This window comes from Lactuca serriola, chromosome 7 (assembly GCF_051521515.1).
Source record: "Lactuca serriola cultivar US96UC23 chromosome 7, Lser_US96UC23_V15, whole genome shotgun sequence".
Lineage (NCBI taxonomy): Eukaryota > Viridiplantae > Streptophyta > Magnoliopsida > Asterales > Asteraceae > Lactuca > Lactuca serriola.
The window spans coordinates 13,791,979-13,814,464 of NC_136414.1; the positions used below are offsets into that span (position 1 = coordinate 13,791,979).

A 22,486-nucleotide genomic window follows, 5' to 3' on the forward strand; every position below is an offset into this window, starting at 1 on the left:
CGAATTACTTCATATCGATTTGTGTGGTCCTTCATCTATCGAAAGCATCGGTGGTAGCAAGTATATTCTTGTTATTGTTGATGACTTTTCACGATTTACATGGGTGTTCTTTCTAAAGCTCAAATCTGAAGCGACTCATAAGCTGAAATTGTTCATCAAGCAGATTGAAGTACAACTCAAGAAGGTCGTTCGAAACATCAGAAGCGACAATGGTCTGGAATTCAAAAACAGGGAGTTTGAAGAGTTTCTTGCAGAAAAGGGAATTAGTCACAACTTCTCAGCTCCCTACACACCACAACAGAACGGAATTGTCGAAAGACGAAACCGATCTTTGTGTGAAGCTGCCTGAACTATGCTAAGTTTCGCTTCCTTACCTCTTTATTTTTGGGCTGATGTTATTTCTGCTGCTTGTTTTACAAAGAACAGGTCTTATCTCAACAAGCGATTCACGCTCACACCTTATGAGATACTAAACAACAGAAAGCCCAATGTGAAATTTTTCCATGTGTTCGGCTCACGGTGTTTCATCTTTAACTCTAAAGAACACCGCAACAAGTTCGATGTCAAAGCCGACGAGGGAATCTTTCTGGGTTACTCTCTCACATCCAAGGCATACAGGGTCCTAAACAAGCGTTCAAGAAAAATTGAAGAGACATACTATGTGACCTTTGACGATAGCTATGTCAAAAAGCTACAGGCCAAAGAAGACACTGCTGGGGAAATCTTTCCTCAAACTGGCCAAGTCACAGTCTCGATCGCTAACCTATACGATAAATTTCTGGAGCTCTTTGATGAACCAGAGAAAGCTTCTCTCTCAGAAGCAGGTGCAGCAGACAACAAGGTTGACCACATGAAGCAGATTGTCGAAGAAGCTGCAAGGAGAATGCATGAAGGAGGATCGACTACTGATGACCCTCCATCCAACAATGCTTCAATCGAGGGGGAGCCAAGATCACAAGTCGAGGGGGAGCCAAGCTCAAATGTCGAGGGGGAGCCAAGCTCTACAACTGCAACCGAAGGTGCTTCTCCAACCGAAGATGCTTCTCCAACCGAAGGTGCCTCTCCAACCGAAGGCGCTTCAACGCCTGCAAGTCCAGCATCACAAGAAACCCCTGAACCTCAAGTTTCTCATAGCTCATCAATCGAGGGGGAGCATGATGATATGACGCTTGATTACGATAGCCAATCTGAGCCAGAAGAAATGATCAATGTTGAACTAGACCCAACCTTTGATCCGAATTACCCCCCTCTTACCAAATGGACCAGAGATCATCCTATCTCTCAAGTAGTTGGTGATGTATCTGAAAAGGTTCTGACCCGATCACAACTGAAGGCAAAACAGACATCCTTATTTTCAAAGGTTGAGTTTTGTATGTTTAACTCATTTGTATCAAAAGTTTAACCGAAGACAGTTAACACTGCCCTCGATCACTCTGATTGGGTTCAAGCAATGCAAGACGAACTGAACGAATTTGAAAGGAACAAAGTCTGGCGCCTCATTCCAACTCCTCCAGATGCTTCGGTTGTTGGTCTCAAATGGGTCTTCAGGAATAAAATGGACAAGGGAATGTAATAAGGAACAAGGCTCGTCTGGTAGTAAAGGGATACTGTCAGGAGGAAGGGATAGATTATGAAGAGACTTTCGCTCCAGTAGCTAGGCTAGAATCTGTTAGAATATTTCTGGCTTATGCTGCTCACAAAAACTTTGAAGTTTTCCAAATGGACGTCAAGTGTCCATTTCTCAATGGAGAACTCGAAGAAACTGTGTATGTGGAGCAACCTCCTGGGTTCGTAAACGAAAAATATCCAAATCATTGCTACAATCTGGATAAAACTGTGTATGGCCTTAAACAAGCTCCGAGAGTCTGGTATGAAACGCTAACTAAATTTTTAAAGATGTCTAAATTCAAACAAGGTTCGGTTGACCCAACCTTCTTTCGCAAAAAGGAAGGTAACCACCTTATGATTGTTCAAATTTATGTCGATGACATCATCTTTGGCTCAACGAATCCCAGCCTAACAGCTGAATTCAGAAAGCTGATGGAGACTAAGTTTGAAATGAGCTCAATGGGTCCTATTAACTTTTTCCTTGGTTTAAATATTAGACAGGGACCCGAAGGCATCTTTATCAATCAGGAAGCTTACACGAAGACTCTCCTAGCAAAGTTTGGTATGATGGGAGACTCAAAAGTCAAAGTCCCAATGGCATTCGACACCAAGCTAACTCCATCTCTTGACAAACCGGCTGTTGATATCACGCTCTATCGTCAAATGATAGGCTCACTAATGTATCTTACTGCTAGCAGGCCTGATATCATGTTCTCTGTGTGTTATTGTGCTCGATTTCAGGCAAACCCACGCGAACCCCACATGCTTGCAGTGAAGAACATCTTACGCTATCTCAAGCGAACCACCTCCTTAGGTCTATGGTATCCTTCCAACTCAGGCTTCTTCGTTCAAGCCTATTCTGATGCTGACCTTGGAGGAAGTGGACTCGACCGAAAAAGCACTACTGGTGGCTGTCAATTCCTTGACGGGAAGTTGGTCAGCTGGCAATCCAAGAAACAAACGTGTGTGTCGTTGTCTACTGCCGAAGCGGAATACATTGCCGCTGCATCCTGCACATCACAAGTGATTTGGATCCAGAGTCAACTTCGAGACTATGGACTCAATATGAAGAAGATCCCACTATATTGTGACTCTGAAAGTGCAATTAGGATCTGTCATAACCCAGTGCAACACTCTAAAACCAAACACATAGCACTGAGGTATCACTTCATCAAAGATCACGTGGAAGATGGAAACGTCGAAGTTCACTTCGTAAGAACCACTGATCAACTGGCTGACGTCTTTACCAAAGCTCTTCCTGAAGCATTATTCAACAGAATATTGCAAGGGCTAGGTATGATGGAATCAGAGTCAGTACCTCACACTACCTCTCAACCTCAAACGTAAGAAGCGAAACCAACCGAACGTTCGGGTTCGGTTAAACCATCTGTCTCGCTCATCACTTCAAAGGTAGTTTTTCTCTGTTGTATATTTCTTGTACAAAATTGTTTTTCTTTGTGTTAAAAGTATTCTCCAATTGCATGTCAAAATTCCTTGGTTTCTTAAAATTTTCTAAAACCGAAACCTACCGAAGGTTCGGGTTCAGTTTCTCAAAATTTTCCAAAACCGAAACCTACCGAAGGTTCGGGTTCGGTTTTTCAAAATTTTGTTGAACCGAAACCAACCGAACGCTCGGGTTCGGTTTTTCAAAATTTTGTTGAACCGAAACCAACCGAACGCTCGGGTTCGATTTTTCAAAATTTTCTGGAACCGAAACCAACAGAACGCTCGGGTTCGGTTTTTCAACTTTTTCCAACCGAAACCAACCGAACGTTCGGGTTCGGTTTTTCATATTTTTTCCAAGTTTTTTTTTAAGTCTTATTTTTTTCTTACTTATTTTTTTTAACTTATTTTTTATTTTTTTTATAAAATCTCAAAAACACCAAAAATATTTTTCTCTTTTATTTTTTTCTTGTGTGTTCGTTCGTTTATGGGGATATAATTGATGAATTACTTAAGTGTCCCTAGAAGCATGCTGTTGTATGTGTCCCAAGCCTCATAAGATTTTGAATAATAGCCTTCATGACCTGGTATACACAAACCTTGTCTTCCCAATAAGGCTAACACATTTATTCTAATCGTGAGCTACCTCACTCTCTTCTCACATGAGTTAAGAGTTTCCTGCTTGGTCCTTATTTTCACAGCAGAGGTACTATGTTTTCTTACACCATCTCCATTTCATTTCTCCATTACATTCGTTTCATCAATGTAACCCTAGAGACTCTCAGACATTACCACTGAGGTTTATGGTTACACAACATCTGTGTTTATGATCTTAGTTTCGTGTCACTACGAGCTAAGTGAAACCCAAAATTCAACACCTAATGAATTGACGGTGAACAATTAATATGCTCAAGTTTTCACCAAAGAATTGACGAATGTACCTTCATGAAATCTCAAATTTTATTTTGTATGATTCCTATGAAATTGTTAAACACCATAACATTTCTTCCCTTGGGATCCAATTTTAAATTTTTTTTATCTAAGATTTTATATTTTTTCCAAGCCAATTTAAAATAAATTCCTACCTACTTGTTCAACAGGCTACACCGGTCTCACAAGTACTTTGTTCACTTTCTTTCTTATTTCAAGAATAGAATTGCTGAATCAAAGCGAAAGCCACCCTTATTTAGCCTAATTAAAAGAAGTCTTTCAACATTTATTAATAAGTGTTTGATCGTAATTCAACGGGAATCCACACTAACACTTTAAGGTCTCTCTTGACCTTGAAGGAAGAGATTCGTGCCCGGGATCATCAGTTTCGTGTCATTATTGACATCACAGAAAATCCTTAAAAGAGTTGCTTTATTTCTTTTTCTTCTACACTCTTTGCACGAAAATCTTTGATTTTCCAAAATTCCGTTACTAATTTTTTACAGGCTGTATTATTACTTTGGTGGTTAATTATGAAGCTGTGGTCAAAAACAATCTACGTGGGTACTTAATTCAAAAGATGCCGTTTAAAAGGATAAGACGAAAGGTTGCTGACTCGGCGGGAGTTAAACGGATTGAAATTCAAACGATGGTAAAAAGGGGGCGCGTGTGAATTTGAAACCCCCATGCTTTTACTGACATTATGGACGCGTGTGCGAAATCCAAGCGACATCCCTCTGGCATTTAAAGGCGCGTGAGGATTTGAACCGTTTTTCTTCTGAAACGGCGCTTGTTGGGTGGCGTGATCCTAGGAATCTGACACTCTCTCTCCTACGTGATCATCGCATAGAAGATTTGAAACGATTTTTCTCTCTCCTATCACCCACTATAAAAGGCAGTCTTCACAACCATTTACCTCTTTACTGCCTCCGAATTTTCAAGAGAACAAATACTCCCAAAAAGCTTTACTGTTCATCATCTTCTTCAATCCTCAACAATGGTTGAATCATCTTCCGTCCATGCTACATCACAAATCCTTCCCATTCGTCCTCAACAATGCCTGGTGATCGATCTCAACTCCCTGGCGTACGACTCCTACATGTCGCCGATTATCGAGTGCCTGAAGTACTCCCAAATCGCCACCGCTCTCTCCAGGATCGAATCTGTGCCCATGGTGGCCCTATCGCAGGTTTATGCGACTGCCTATTACGACAAGACAGTTGAACGGGTGTTCTTCGAAATTGTTGAACACAAGACATCTGTTTCTCGACAACGTTTCTGCACCATGCTTGGGTTGGCTGTTGACCCATCGAGAATAAATCCGGAGACGATTCCGGTTGGGCATCTGTATAACATGTTTTACAACATGGAGTACAAGGAGGTCCTCACCTCCGTCGCTAAGTTCAAAAAGTCCTGTCTGCCGCCACAGTGGAACGGCTTGTTTACAGTCCTCTTCAAGGGCTTGTCGGAACGGAGCTCAGGATCCGACGGTGCCAGTCGACTTTTCTTGTCGATCATGTATGCAGTCTACAACGGGATTAACTTGGACTTTGGGTTGGTCCTATGGCAACAGCTCATCCAGAGCCTTTCTTCATCATCACGACACTCTGAGGTGTCGCTTGCCCGGTTCTGGATTTTGATCACAAAGTGGGCAATGGACAAGTTCGACATTCCCACTGCTGCAGGTGCATCAATGTCTTCAATTGGTACGTTTCATACCAAGAAGATCATCGTCTCGGATGCATCTAAATTTTCGTTCATTGGCTCCATTCCGGAGACAATGTATGGCAACGTGCCCTCTGACAGCAGGCTAATCCGGACGATCAAGGAATTCAGACCATCTGGTCCTAGGGAACTTACACCGGATATGCTCAGGTCTATCCACGATGCTGACAAACCGGTGAACAGGGGCAAAAAGGCTGACAAAGGGAAGCAAGCGACCAAAGCTCCTAAGGGTCCTTCTCCCAAAAAGAGGAAACAGACAAAGGTTGCACAGTCCCCACAGCCGAAGAGGAGGAAGACACAACCGAAGCGCAAGCTCGTTATTCCCTCTTCTTCAAGTGATTCTGAGGGCGAGAGTTCGGGTTCGGACGGCTCGCAAGGAGGCGAAACCCCTCAACGAGGCAACACACCACCTCGGTCACCTACCCCAGAAATGGAACTTCATAATTCACCAGTTCCTTCACCTCCTCCAACCATTCCTACTTCCATTCCGACCATAATCCCCAATACCACTATTCCACCAACCTCTTTCCTATACCACCACCCATTTTCACAACTGCAACCGAAACACCACCAGTAACCGAAACCCCACCCGTAACCGAACCACCACAAACCGAAACCCATACAACCGAACCTACCCACACTCAACCACCACCCAAAACTAACCCCACACCCACTCAACCTGAACCTACCAAAACCACCACACCCCCAGCTTCACCACCCCCTCCATCTCCAGAAAATGCCTCTGATGGCGAAAACCCTTTCCTTGGCGATGATCACATGACCTTTGATTCGGTCTATTTCAGTCTGTTTCAGGTTCAGAGTGATGAAGAGGATGATGCTCCAGTGACAAAGAAGCATCTTAAGGAGCTCAACGAGAAGGTTGACTTACTTCTCGCCTCCTCTTCCAACCAACAGTCCTCCTTATCTGAAGCTGCTCTTCAGAAGATTGTTGATGCCTTCTCCAGGGCTCAGCATGATTCGGTAGCCTCAGCAACTGCCGCCATCGACGCTTCTACCAAAGCCTGTGAGGCTGCGACCGAAAAAGTCGATAAACTATTCTCAGACGCCTCTTCTTTGCTGAAGTCATTGCAAGAGAGTGCGGATTCCACCAAGACAACTTTGGAACCGATTGTTCAGCAATTAGCAAAGTTCGTCTCAACGGAGTTGACTTCGTTCGCTGCCCTTCGCCAAACCATAAGCGACGACAACTCGGCCCTTCGTGCCTCCATCAATGAACGCCTTGCTAAGCTACAAGAGGATCTTGCGGCTGAAAACTCTTTGATGGACGTTCTCGCAAGCAAAACCACCGCCCTAAAGGTCAAGAGCACTCAGCTATCCAACTCTCAACAACAGCTGGAAGCTCTTCGATCCGAAAGGGAGGTCATCAAGGCATGTGTTTCGGATGTACACGCTGCCTTATCCAACATCCTAGAAGCACATGATCCGATTCTAAACCATTCGGTGAGGCGAACCCTTGCTGAAAAGCTCTCTCCGGCCATTGACCTTCTCAGCAAAATAGAAGGCCTTCCTAGTTTCGTGTCCATTCCGAAACAAGGGGGAGATGAGAAGAAGAACGGATCGAAACCACCTCCTTCCTCCAAAGCTACTCACACAACCGAACCACCTCCGATTGGTCAAGCTTTGGGTTCGGGTGTGAAGGACAAAGGGAAAACCATAGCTGAGGAAGAAGATGAAGATGAAGACAAGGAGACCATTTCGGACATGTTAAAACGAAAGAACAGTCGCAATGTGGATGAAGACGTAAATCGTGTGGCGCGAGAGGCTGAAGAAGCCGAACGCAAGCAGAAGGAAGCCCACGATCTCCTCGAGAGCAGGAAGACTCTATTCCCTGCATGGACTCGGGAGAGAATGATCAAAGAGGCCATAGACACTCCCAGCATATTATGGCTCGAGCCGGTAATTTCGTTCGACTGCGTTAATTCTGTCGATTCGCAGTTCGACATGCCGTTGACTCGAAAGGCATTCATCTTCCATGCCTTCTCTAATATCTTTGAAGTCCCTCATCCGAACGCTGAGCTTGACAGGGAGCTCATCGACTTCTATCTGGCGGCTGCTCGTCCTCAATATCTTACTTGGAGCGCCCAGAAGATAGTAAGCGTTCGGGTACTGAAGCCTTACACCGAAGGTCGATTCATAAACGTTCGGTTCAAGGTGATTCGGGGATCTGCAAGAACTGCACATCACATCTCCCTGGCGGATCTACCGAACTTAAATCCTCATGATTGGATTGTTCTGCACAACATCCTCTTGATGAATGAAGCTGAATATGGTCCGATTATAGACCATATCAAGAGGATGATTGTTTGCTATATCATGGAGGTTGCCCTGATGGATCAGGAGGTTGCTACTGTCTTCAAGAAGAAACCGAAGATAGCTCCTGTGGGATCGGCCAGTGATCTCAATCAGATGAAGATGGGCAAGATCGACCCGAGACGCAATTCGGTCATGTTCACTAGAGCAGAAGGACAGAAATGTCTCTTTGCTTTAGCTGACAAACATCTCTACACCACTGCTTGTCTAGAGCATGTATTATCGATCATTCGAACGTGTAAAGAGAATACAGCGGATGATGTCAAGTACTTCAATGACATGATCCAGTGGTACATCAGGTTTAGGCAGACGATTCTGGCACTAATCTCTCGTCTGTTTAACACTGTGAAGAAGAAGGTACCTGGCTCCGCTGCTGGCCCAAGTAACAAATGAAGGTCTCGCTCCAATTGACGCAAAGGGGGAGATTGTTGGGTTGAAGAATTGCTCAAGTGTTGCGTCGTTGGGCTCGATAGTTTATTTATTTAGTTTGTATTCCGGTTTGGGCCTGTCCAACCGAGAGCCCATTTTATTTATTATATAAGTATATGCTTGCATGCATATTAGGTTAACGATTTTAGCGATTCATCTAGAGCATAACGATAGCATTTACAGATTTCCTTAATCGTTCTTGTAACCTACCAATCCTCTACAGTTGATGTTCTTAATCAAGCTCTTCTGAGGATTTTGTTTAATCATTCGACACGTTTGATTCACTCTTGTCTCGTTCTTATTTTGTGTTCTTCCAGTTTTATATTTACTTACTTGTTCAAGATCTAATCGATCTTCATAGATTAAAGGTTTTTAATCCCATCAATATTGTACTTATAATATATTAATAAATCAGAAATAACCTCTTTCTTAAAAATCCATCCTATCAAATTTCCATGGTGAATGCAACCCAAAAGGACCAAGCTACTCTCGGGTCAAGTACATTCCAATTATAGTTATGGGCTTAGACACCTAATCCAACAAGTTTCTCTTTGAACATCTTGTTGACTAGCCTGTGGTATGTTGCACTTGCATTTTTAAGGCCAAATGGCATGGCAGTATAACAATAGATACCTATTCGAGTTATGAATAACGTATCCTCTTGGTCGGATGGTTCCATTTGGATCTGTTGGAATCCCGCTGATCCATCCATGAATGTTAATAATTCATGACCTACTGTCGTGTCTATCATGGAGTCTATGTGTGGTAGAGGGAAAGGATCCTTGGGACAAGCCTTGTTAAGATCAGTGTAATCCACACACATTTTCCATTTACCATTCTTCTCTTGTACCATTACCATATTAGCTAGCCACATCAAGAATTTCACGTCCTTGATCATTCTTGTTTTAAGAAGTTTTTCTACTTCTTCTTGCATAACTTTTTTTTCTCTCTGGTACGAACTTCCTTTTCTTTTGGTGTATCGTTTTGAAAGATGGACCAATGTTAAGTTTATGTGTTATTATATTTTTGTCTATACATGTCATGTCCTCGTACTTCCATGCAATCATCTTGCTTCTAGCTTTAAGGAACTTCATTATATCATGTTCGATTTGTTCAGGTATTGAGGATCCTATCAGAATTTTGGCTTCGAGATCCTCAAGGTTCAAGGGTGCTTCTTTTACATATTGTTCTCTTGTTTCTAGTATGTCTTGTGTCCCCTGTTTTAATTGCTATGTTTTTCATGGTATCGTCAAGGATTTTATCGAAGACTTGTAGCATTCTTTGGATTCTTGATGATCTCCTATGATTTTCATTGTCCCCCATGGAGTAGGCATCTTCACACACCGATGATATGTCAATGGAACAACCTTCATTTCGTGGATCCATGGTCTACCTAGTATAACATTATAAGAGGATAATGTATCAATTACAATAAAACATTGCATAGAGTTTACCCCCTCTACGTAGATAGGTAGCTTTATCTCGTTAACGGTGTGTTTGGTTTCGCAATTTAATTCAATAAGCACCGAGGATCTTCTAACTATTTCAGACTCTGGGATTTTCATTCTTTTTAATGTGTCCAGGAGTATAATGTTGACTGAGTATCCTCTATCAACAAGGATCCTTATGAAGAAATGGTTAACGATGTAAAGAGTGATCACCAATCCGTCATTGTGAGGATCATGGATGTCTTGTCTATCTGCTTCGTCGAACGTGATCACTTTCTCGTTTGTGATTGATGTATTCTTCTGTGACCCTTTTTCTTTCTTTGTTTTTGAAACCTTGGTGTGCCTCTTTGCTGTAGAATAAGAGGTACCACAAATGTCAGATCCTCCAGAGATCACATTGATTACCTTCGCTTCAGCGAGAGGGCATCCTGGTTTTTCGAGGATCTTATGAGGATCCCGGTCTTTCTCTTTGGATCTCTCATTTCTTCTTCCAAGGATTTCTTTGAGGTATCCTTTGCCTAAGAGGTAGTTGATCTCCTTCCTGAGAGCTATGCAATTCTCTGTGATATGACCAAAGTCTTCATGGTATGCATACCATTTAGATTTGTCTTTCCAAGTGGTAGATTTTTCTCCTTTTCTTAGCCATCTTGCTTTATCTCCAAGATCTTGCATAGAAAATATTACACCTAGAATATCCATAAAAAAACAATAGTCAATAATTTTAGGAAAGTCTTCTTCCTCTCCTTCATCTTCAAGGGCATTAACCCTATGATGGTCAGGTTTAGAATATGGTTTTGATTTAGAGGATCTTTGAGCCGAGGAGTCAGCCTTTTTATTGGGGTGGTCGTATGAGCTTGGTGGGATGCACCTCTTTTAGATCTCCTTGTCTTCTTCAAGCCTTGTGAATCTTAGTGCTCTTCTCCTAACTTTGTCCATCCTTTTGCATGGAGTCATTACGAGGTATTCGTAGAAAAGAGAGTTCTTCTTTAAGCCAATTTTATAGGCTTCAACTGCAGTCACCATGTCGATGTTGGGGATACTCAGAGCTTCCCTGCCAAACTGGTTCACAAAACTCCTAAGGGATTCCTAAGGATCCTGGACCACTCGATAAAGATCACTAGTGATCTTTTCGAATATTCTGCTACAAGAAAAATGATTGTAAAATATATTAACTAAATGAGCAAATAAAGTAACAAAGTAAGGAGGAAAATTAAGAAGCCATTTTAAAGTAGATCCTGTGAGGGTTGAACCAAAACCCTTGCACAGGCAAGCTTCCTTCAACTGATTGGAGATGGGAATGATATCCATCCTTTCCCTGTTATTGCTCCACGTTCTCCTTGGGATCTGTAGTCCCATCGTAAGGCTTCATGTTGGGGGTTTGGAAGCGCTTTGGGACCTCAGTATTAGGTACTGCTAGAAAAAATCTTAAGACCATGTGGCTTGTGGGGGATACTTCAGGTACAAGTTGAACTACTCCAGGTATGCTTGAGATCATTTGTCTTAATTGTTGAACTTCCTTAGCCATGATCGGGCTTAAACCTATATCAAGTTCCATAGAGTTAGTGGTAAATATATTATTATTGATGAGGTTACCAGGATCCTTGTTATTGGGAGTAACAAAGGTTTCGTTGGGATCATGGGTCGTATGGGCTTGCTTTCTTGGAGTTACTCCCCAAGTGAGAGCAGAGGCCGGTATTAAGGATCCTATCTCGCGGCGAATCGTTATGGATCCCGTGTTATCAAAGTTCAGGATCTTGGGCTGCAAGATCGAGGGTGCTGCTTCTTGAGGCTTGTGGATTTTTTCCTCATTCTCTCCACTCCCTTGAGAACTGTCCTGTTATCCTCCAGCTGTTGAGCGACTTGTCATTCCAGTCTCTTCATCATAGCGAAGATTTCATTATTGGAAATCAGCACAAGAGGATCCCGAAATCCTTGAGTAGCGACCGGAGAGGTGTTTTTCTTTGGTGCTTCCGAGGCTTTCTTGGGAGCTCCAGCTAAAGGTGGTGGAAGGTTTTGGAGGAAATGGGAGGATTTAAGGAAGAGAACAGTGTCGGTTGTGTAAACATGATTTTTCGAAAGATTTTGAACACCACTGCCCCATGGTGGGCGCTAAATTATTTTGGTTAAAAATTACACTAGTGAAACTCAACCAAATTGTATGAGAGGTTGTAATGTTCAGAATCAACAGGTAAAAAATGATGATCAAGGTGACACAAGTTTTTAACAAGGTAAGCCCTTGATCCTTGCTAGGATCTCCGACATAAATCCATGGGAGGTGATAATGATCACCTGCCTTGATGATTTTATTAATTGAAGAATTTGATTACAAAGATGAATGTAAAATGTAAGTACAAGTATCGTGGATAAGCTAAAAGTTATGTGTGGTGTGATGAATACAGGTATTATTTATAGTCTAAATCTAATAACAATAAGTCTGATAATTTCGGGATCCTCTGAGATCAACTTATAGACGTTATTAGACTTGATATTCTGGGTCTTTTGCCTGGTCAAGATGATTCTTCATTGAGAATAAGTCCTTAGCTAATTATTTATGCACATGTGAGAAAAATAGAGCATATAACCATTATATATGTTAGGAAAAATAAATGATAATAATCAGGATCCTGGAGTATGTTTAAGGCTCCTGAGGCTTTGAGGATCCTGAATGTAATTTTGGGATCCTGGCCCTAATAGTGGGTTGCTCCTTTTTTGATATCCTTGTCTTCGAGCCTTATGAATCTTAATGCTCTGCTTCAGACCTCATCCATTCTCTTGCATGGGGTCATTACAAGGTCTTCGTAGAAATGAGAGTCCTCTTTAAGCCTATTTTTAAAGGCTTCAGCTGCAGTCTCCATATCAATGTTGGGGATACTCAGAGCTTCCCTTCCAAACATGTTCACAAAAGTCATAAGGGATTCCTTAGGATCATGAACCACTCGATAAAGATCACTAGTGATCTTCTCGAATGTCTACTACAAGAAAATTGATTGTTAAACAAATTAACTAAGTGGGAGCAAATGAAGTAATACAGTAACGAGGAGCGTTAAGAATCCATTTTAAGGATGATCTTGTGAGATTCGAACCAAAACCCTTGCATAGGCAAGCTTCCTTCAAGAGTGTAGGAATGGGGATGATTTACATTTTTACCTATATTGTGCGACATGCTCCTCAGGGTCTGTGGTCCCATCACAAGGCTTCATGTTGGGCATTTGGAAGCGCTTTGGGACCTCGGTGTCAGCGATTGTAGGAGTGAATATCAAGATTTTGTGGCTTGTGGGGGATACTTCCGGTATAGGTTGAACTACTCCAGGCACGCTTGAGATCATTCGTTTTAATTGTTGAAGCTCCTTAGCCATGATCAGGCTTAAACCTATATCAAGGTCCATAGAGTTAGTAGTAAATATATTATTATCGACGAAGTTATCAGGATCCTTGTTATAGGGAGTAACAAAGGTTTCGTTAGGATCCTGGGTCGTATGGGATTACTCTCTTGGAGTTGCGCCCCAAGCAGGAACAAAAGTTGGTATTGAGGATCCTATCTTGCGGCGATTCATTGATGTAACAACCCGAATATTTCGTATATATAATTTCAGCAGTCTGTCACTTCATTAAAAAATCAAATTCATTTCCTCCATCTTTTTTCCCAAATTAAAGTTTGTATTAGTATTCTGAGCCAACTACACTTAAGGATCAAGTGTTAGATAACTGCCACTAAAGTCCAAACATCAAAAGTCATGCCATAAACTCCATAAGATGGAGTTTTAAGCCGTAAACATGGATTTTACGAAGGTAAACTCCAGGAAAGAAACTCCGGGAGGAAAACTCCGGGCGGTAAACTCATTATGGCCATGAATTCACACCTATAAAGGTGAGTCTTGACCAATTGTAAACTCTTTTCACACTCTTAGAAGTCCCTGTCTCTACTATCTCCCTTCAAACTCGGTTTTGGATCAAGAAATCATCAAAGTGTAAGTGTTTACTCCCTAATTTGCTCATTCAACACTTATTCTAGTGATCTTATACCATTCTATCCATGAATTTATTCCATTTAAGTTGCTATTCAAGTGTTTTTGATTCATCAAGAACACACTAGAGTTCTTGGCCTAAATCATCCATTTCAAGCTCCTAGATTGTAAGTATTCCTATCCTAACTCATTGTACACTAGTAGTAACATGTTTTGGACTTAGAAAACACCATGAATCAAGGATGAATAAGAGTTTACGGCCAAAGAATGTTCTTGGGCCGTGAACTCCCTTTAAGGGTGCCAAGTTGCCCTTTCTTCCTTCCTTATGCCTAGAACTCAACATAGAATCAACCACCATCGAAGTAGGGACCTTAAACATCAAAGAAACCAAGTCCTCATAGATTTTACGGCCATAAACCCCCAAGGAATTCGTCCTCTGGCTGTAAACTCCCTAAAGGGGTCATATGGTGCCCAAACTTCCCCCTATGGCTTATATAAATGACTAGAAATTAGTATGCTTAACCTAGAACCACCAAAGCATGAAATGAAGGGTCAAATATGAGTTTACGGCCGTAAACTCATATGTTTACAGCCGTGAACTCCCCTAAAGATACATTTGGAGCCCTAGTTACTTCCATAGCCCTTGATTCGAGTCTAGCATAGTTCCTTGTGTAGTATAAGACCTTTGAGCACCCAAACCCACCATTCCCATGAGTTTACAGCCGTAAACTCATGGGGGATATGGTCTTGAAACCGTAAACACCCCCTAAGGCCACCAATTGAATAGTAAACTCCTTAATGAGGCCATACACTCCTTAGATGCAACCCGTATCACCCCTAACACTTGAAATAAAGTGTTTTCACGCATTAGAGTGTATTTACTTACTTAATTAGTGATTAAATAACTAATTAGATACAATTATGTATCGCTTCATGTTACATAGGATCCTCGTGTGTGTTCAATTCCTCAATTGACACCTAGCATCCTACCTGACACGTCCATCCATTCCACCCACAGCAGGTGAGTTCATACCCCTACACTTTTCCAAGTTTTTCATGTTTTCAGGGGGGAATACAAGCTAATCATAAAGGATTTCGTAACTTAAAAACTGATGTAATTACAATGATTTTCTATCAAACATTTAGATACCTTTATCCCTTTTGTAATATGCGGAGCATAAGGGACGCTTTCTAAATATAATTACATAGTTTTTCAAAACCGAACAGGAACTTAACCAATCATTCAAACTATAATGGGTATAATTTGGGGTTTCATTACCTATCTTATGGATTCAAATTTCATGCAAAGTTAAAATATAGAGTATGTCAGATTTAGTTTATCCATTTCTAATCTAGAGTATCATGCTAAATAATTATTTTGTGTATAATTATTTATATTCCACATTGTTCCAAACGACCTCAAATTCGATAACAACTAAACATTCCGTGAAGTGGTTAATACTAGCGCTTGAGACTTATCTTCGTTATGCCCCTCGGGGTACCAATAAATCCTCTTCGGTAGTATAACCAGAGTCTCCTGGAGAGAGAGAGAGCGTAAATTTTGTGAATAGATCTATTCGGGACTGACAATCCCACACCTAAACTGCTAGCTACAGTTAGGCGGGCACGCCTGGGGTGACAAATTTTGGAAATCATACGACGCCTGAAGAACGTCAAGGAGGTCACGGGTCAAATTAGTATGGTTATATGACTCACAATGCATATAAACTAACTTTGTTCACGGATTTCTTTCTTTCTTCTATAGTTTTATTTATGTAATAAAACTACCTACTTACTTATTGGATGGTATTTCAGGGACATAATTTATGGTTTTATCTTAGGTAGTAAAACTACTATACTTACTGGTAGTAACCAGGGTTTTCTTATCATATGGAAATCAACAAACATGTTAGAAAATATGGGATTTTCTTGGAAAACATGCACATGTATTTTTTGATATTTACTGCATTCTTTATCAATGGAACTGAAGTATTTTCACAAGATTTAGTAACCATTTTTCTTACAAAGCATGCTTATGAACTCACCAGCTTTATGCTGATATTTCTAAAACTGCTTGTATTTTCAGGTTCATGTTAGACAGGTATCTCGCTTACATTTGGAGAAGACGGAGTATAGAAGTCTCGTCTTTACTTTTGTTTATACGGATGTACTTAATATATGTATAATATTCACTTTCAAACAAATGTAAATATTCTTATGTAATGTAATGGTTGTGTTTACTATGCTTACTATGTACAATGGTTGTGATACTACGCATGATGTCCCCCGCCCCAGAATGTTTCCGCCGTCGGTTCCAGGGTGTGACAGATTGGTATCAGAGCTTTTGTTTATAGTGAACTAAGTATACAGAACCTTACATGGTATATAACTATAAACACTAAGGGGCCGAAGCGCTCTGAACTAAAAGTATACCTTAAAATATAAGTATTTTAAAAAAAGTATACAAGAATACCTAACTGTTAGAAACCGTAACCACGAGTAGAACAAAACAAAAGTAATTGGGTGTTTGGCACTGCGGTTAAACGTGGGCAGTTATGTAGTCATGTCTAGGGTCAATATAGCCTGATCAACTATATTCATTCGAGACACGGCCAACATGTGCTTTGGAGTGACTGTGGTGTACAGCAGGCCTAAAACTTACTAAATATCCAAACAACAAGTCATCATCATAACCACACGTAAAATACTATAGGAGTATTTTCTAGAATCAAAAATTCATTATAAAGATCCTCATTCAAGTGTTGCTACTCATTCCTTCTAGCGCTAATTCTCTTGCATCGGTAGTTTTCCTATATATTATCGTATAGTAGAACAGTCCATCTGCCATAATGAGATATCTCTTGTTTCATATCTATTGATCCTATCTAGAGGACTTACCATCCTCTTTTTCCTGATCATTTAGATCAAGATGCCTCCAAGGAAAAGACCCAGCTCAAAGAACAACAATCCTCCGCCACCATCTCCTCCTCAATTCGATCCTGTCATGTTTCAGGCAGTTGTTACTGCCGCAGTGGCAGCTACAATGTCACAGATGAACCCCGGTGGCTCTAGCGGGCCAGGAGGTGGTACTCATTCCCAAAACCAGGAAGGTGGTCAGGGATACCAGAAGGAGTGTTACTATAAGGACTTCATGAATGCGAAACCCACATCTTTTAATGGCACTGGAGGTGTTATTTCCCTGACTCGATGGTTCGAGAAGATCGAGTCTATCTTCGAAATATGTTCTTGTTCGGAAGCCAACAAGGTGAAATTCACTGCTTGCACATTCACCGATAAAGCATTGACTTGGTGGAATGGCCGAGTCAAATCCTTAACCCTGCTAGTAGCAAATGCTAAGGGTTGGGAGAGCTTGAAAGAGCTCATGCTTGCTGAGTACTGCCCACGGGGCGAAATGCAGAAACTGGAGCACGAACTCTGGAACCTAAAGATGAGGGGTTCCGATGTTTCTGCCTAGACTTCTAGGTTTGAAGACCTAGCACTCCTTTGCCCGGGGATGGTCACCCCGGAAAGCAAGAAGATAGAAAGGTATATTTGCGGATTGACACCCCCAACTCAAGGAAATGTCTTGGCTGCTAGGCCAAACACTTTCGATAGCGCCAAGTGCCTGGCGCAGACCCTTATAGATCACGGGGTCGATCTGGATAAAGTAGCAATCACTTCAGAACCAGCAAAGGAGAGTGGGGAGAATAAAAAGAAATTATGGAACAAGCGGAAGGGTCAGATTTCGCAAGGGTCCTCCAAGAAGTAGCAAACTGTGGCAGTCCACGCCGTTACTGCTCCTGTCGTTGCCCCTACAGCTCAAGCACCTACCAGTGGATATACTGGTACCCTTTCGTGGTGCAACAAGTGTTGTTACCACCATCGTATCCCCGTCCCATGTCATGATATGCCCTGCAACAACTGTGGCAAGAAGGGTCACCTTGTGCGAAACTGCAGAACACCAGCCCAATCAACCAATCAAGCATCCGGAGTAGGTGTCAGTCAAGTCTGCTATGGTTATGGTGAGGTCGGGCATTACAAGAGGAACTGCCCAAAAACAACAACGACCAACAACACCGGGAGATTTCTAACGATGGGGCAAGAGGAGGCAGTCGTCGATCCCACCGTTGTCACGGGTACGTTCCTTCTCGACAACTCTTATGCATGCGTCCTTTTCGATTATGGTGCTGAAAGAATTTTTGTTAGTCATGCATTCAAGCATCTTCTTAAACATAATCCTCAACCGCTAACCGAAACGTTTACCGTCGAGATGGATAACGGTGAGAAAGAGAACGCTAACGATATATTCATAGGCTACACCCTTACCCTCAACAATCATTCCTTTCCCATCGACCTTATGTCAGTCTCTATAAAAAGCTTCAATGTTATCATTGGCATGGATTGGTTGAGCCCCAATCATGCTGATATCCTTTGTTACGAAAAAGCTATCCGTCTCAATCTTCCCTCTGGCCAAACCCTTATGATCTACGACGATAAACTTAGTTCCAATGCATCATTTCATGAATCAAAGCCCAAAAGCTTCTGCGAAAGGAGTGCCATGCATTCCTAGCCCATGTGATAAACGAGAAACAGGAAGTTAAAGACCTCGAGAGCATCCTCGAAGTCTGCAACTTTCCTGATGTCTTTCCTAAAGAGCTCCCGGGAATTCCTCCCGAACGCCAAGTTGAGTTTCGCATCGACCTAATGCCCGGAGCTAATCCTGTAGCCAGGTCTCCATATCACCTAGCGCCAGCAGAAATGCAGGAGTTATCTAGTCAGCTTAATGAACTACTTAGCAAAGGGTTCATCAGACCAAGTTCCTCACCCTGGGGAACCCCGGTGTTATTTGTGAAGAATAAAGATGGATCCTTTCGGATGTGTATAGACTACCACGAATTGAATAAGCTGACCGCCAAAAACCGTTATCCTCTTCGTCGAATAGATGACCTTTTCGATCAACTTTAGGGAGCCAGTTACTTCTCGAAAATAGACCTTAGATCAGGGTACCATCAACTGCGAGTTCTTGAGAGTGATGTTTCGAAGATAGCATTCAGAACTCGATATGGTCACTACGAGTTTGTAATGATGCCCTTTGGTCTAACCAACGCACCGGCAGTGCTCAAGGACCTGATGAACCGGGTGTGTCACCCTTTTCTGGACAAGTTCGTTATTATGTTCATCAATGATATACTCGTCTATTCCAGAAGCGAGGAAGATCACAAACAACACTTTAGATCAGTATTGGAAACACTTAGATCAGAGAAGCTGTACGCAAAATTCTCCAAGTGTGAATTCTGGATTCGGAAGGTAGCTTTCTTAGGGCACGTGGTAAGCGAGGAAGGCATACATGTGGACCCTTCCAAAATCAAGGCGATAGAGAATTGGTCGGCACCGAAGACACCCACAGAAATCCGTCAATTCTTGGGTCTTGCCGGCTATTATCGTAGATTCATCCAGAATTTTTCTAGAATTGCCAAACCCTTAACTACTCTGACACAGAAAGGTGTACCCTTTTGTTGGAGTAAAAAGCAAGACGTTGCATTCCAAACGTTGAAGCGAGCCTTGTGCAGCGCACCTATCCTATCCCTGCCCGAAGGGACGGAGGACTTCGTTGTCTACTGCGATGCATCCAACCAGGGCTTAGGATGTGTGCTTATGCAGCGGGGAAAGGTTATAGCTTATGCCTCAAGACAGCTGAAAGCACACGAAGTCAACTATACACCTCACGACCTAGAGTTGGGAGCAGTGGTCTTCGCACTAAATATTTGGAGACATTATCTCTACGGGACCAAGTGCACGATCTTCACAGACCATAAAAGCCTATAACACATCTTCGATCAAAAGGACTTAGACATGAGACAGCGGCGATGGGTAGAATTGCTCAGTGACTATGAGTGCAAAATTCGCTACCATCCCGGCAAGGCCAATGTGGTGGCAGATGCCCTTAGCCAAAAGGAAAGCTCGGGCAACAAGGCGAAGACACTGACAATAACCATCCATTGCCACTTATCCGCACAAATCCGAGAGGCTCAGTTAAAAGCCCTAAAACCAAAGAACGTGTTGAACGAAGCCTTGAGGGGAATGGATAAGAATCTTGAGATCAGAGGTGACGGAGTCTATTATTTCATGGATCGAATCTGGACCCCAAAGTTCGTAGGTTTCAGGGAGGTCATCATGAACAAAGCTCACAAGACTAGATACTCCATGCACCCAGGTTCGGATAAGATGTACCTAGATCTCAAGAAACTATACTTGTGGCCAAACATGAAAGCCGAAATCACTACCTTCGTGGGCAAGTGTCTGACTTGCGCCAAGGTGAAGGTCGAATATCAGAAGCCCTCAGGTCTACTCCAGCATCCCGAGATACCTGAGTGGAAATGGGAGATGATTACTATAGATTTCATTACCAAATTACCCAAATCTCCGAGTGGGTACGATACCATTTCGGTAATTGTCGATCGATTGATAAAATCCGCTCACTTCCTACCGATTAAAGAAACATTCAAGATGGAAAGACTCACGCGAATCTACATCCAAGAGATAGTCCGACTGCATGGTGTGCCTTTGTCTATTATCTCCGATCGAGATAGCAGGTTTACCTCGAGATTTTGGCAGTCCCTACAGAAGGCTCTTGGAACTAAGCTAGACATGAGCACAGCTTATCATCCTCGGACAGATGGGTAGAGTGAGACAACTATCCAAACCCTGGAAGACATGCTGAGAGCATGTCTCATCGATTTTGGAAAGTCGTGGGACACTCATTTACCCTTGATTGAGTTCTCTTCTAACAACAGTTACCACACCAGTATCAAGGTTGCCCCGTTCAAAGCCCTCTACGGTCGCAAGTGCAGATCCCCTCTGTGCTGGGCTGAGGTAGGGGACACGCAGCTAGCCAGGGGTTGAGTCCCAGACAGTGCTCTCACTGGTCCTGAAATCATCCGTGAAACCACCGAAAAGATCATCCAAATTCGAGATCGATTGAAAGCCTCTAGAGACGGACAAAAGAGCTATGTCGATAAACGACGAAAACCCTTGGAATTCCAGGTTGGAGATCGTGTCATGTTGAAGGTCTTGCCCTGGAAAGGCATGATACGCTTTGGAAAGCGTGGGAAATTGAACCCAAGGTACATAGGACCTTTCGAGATCCTTGCTAGGATCGGTCCAGTAGCCTATAAACTCCGATTATCCCAAGAACTTAGCAACATCCATCCTGTATTCCACGTCTCTAATCTTAAGAAGTGCCTATCCAATGAAACCCTTATGATCCCTCTTGATGAGATCGAAATCAACGAGAACCTCAACTTCGTGGAAGAGCCAATCGAAATCATGGATCGGGAGAGATCAAACGAACAAAACAAAGTCGCATCCCAATTTTGAAAGTTCGCTGGAATGCCAAACGAGGACCGGAGTTCACTTGGGAGCGCGAGGATCAAATGAAACTTAAATACCCTCATCTTTTTGCTTAATTATTGTATTATAACTTAGTTGTTTGAACTCTAATTTCGGAACAAAATTCCCTCTAACGGGGGGATGATGTGACAACCCGAATATTTCGTATATATAATTTCAGCAGTCTATCACTTCATTTAAAAATCAAATTCATTTCCGCCATCTTTTAACCCAAATTAAAGTCCGTATTAGTATTCCGAGCCGACTACACTTAAGGATCAAGTGTTAGATAACCGCCACTAAAGTCCTAACATCAAAAGTCATGCCATAAACTCCATAAGATGGAGTTTACGGCGGTAAACTCCGGGCGGTAAACTCATTATGGCCATGAATTCACACCTATAAAGGTGAGTCTTGACCAATTGTAAACTCTTTTCACACCCTTAGAAGTCCCTCTCTCTACTATCTCCCTTCAAACTCGGTTTTGGATCAAGAAATAATCAAAGTGTAAGTGTTTACTCCCTAATTTGCTCATTCAACACTTATTCTAGTGATCTTATACCATTCTATCCATGAATTCATTCCAGTTAAGTTGCTATTCAAGTGTTCTTGATTCATCAAGAACACACTAGAGTTCTTGGCCTAAATCATCCATTTCAAGCTCCTAGATTGTAAGTATTCCTATCCTAACTCATTGTACACTAGGATTAACATGTTTTGGACTAAGAAAACACCATGAATCAAGGATGAATAAGAGTTTACGGCCAAAGAATGTTCTTGGGCCGTGAACTCCCTTTAAGGGTGCAAAATTGCCCTTTCTTCCTTCCTTATGCCTAGAACTCAACATCGAATCAACCACCATCGAAGTAGGGACCTTAAACATCAAAGAAAACAAGTCCTCATAGATTTTACGGCCGTAAACCCCCAAGGAATTGGTCCTTTGGCCGTAAACTCCCTAAAGGGGTCATATGGTGCCCTAACTTCCCCCTATGGCTTGTATAAATGACTAGAAATTAGTATGCTTAACCTAGAACCACCAAAGCATGAAATGAAGAGTCAAATATGAGTTTATGGTTGTAAACTCATATGTTTACAGCCATGAACTCCCCCAAAGATCCATTTGGAGCCCTAGTTACTTCCATAGCCCATAATTCGAGTCTAGCATGGTTCCTTGTGTAGTATAAGACCTTTGAGCACCCAAACCCACCATTCCCATGA

At 42.2% G+C, this 22,486-nt stretch overlaps 1 protein-coding gene across 1 annotated transcript; it reads right to left on the reverse strand.

The window, feature by feature from the left end:
• Positions 1 to 9,704: 9,704 nt before the first annotated feature.
• On the reverse strand, positions 9,705 to 10,586 carry LOC145063742 (uncharacterized). The gene has a single exon (XM_079011332.1). The coding sequence runs from the start codon at positions 10,584 to 10,586 to the stop codon at positions 9,705 to 9,707; it is 882 nt and encodes a 293-aa protein (XP_078867458.1).
• Positions 10,587 to 22,486: the final 11,900 nt, after the last annotated feature.

Coding starts and splice junctions, on each gene's coding strand:
- LOC145063742 (XM_079011332.1), bottom strand. CDS start 10,586: ATGCAAGATCTTGGAGATAAAGCAAGATGGCTAAGAAAAGGAGAAAAA.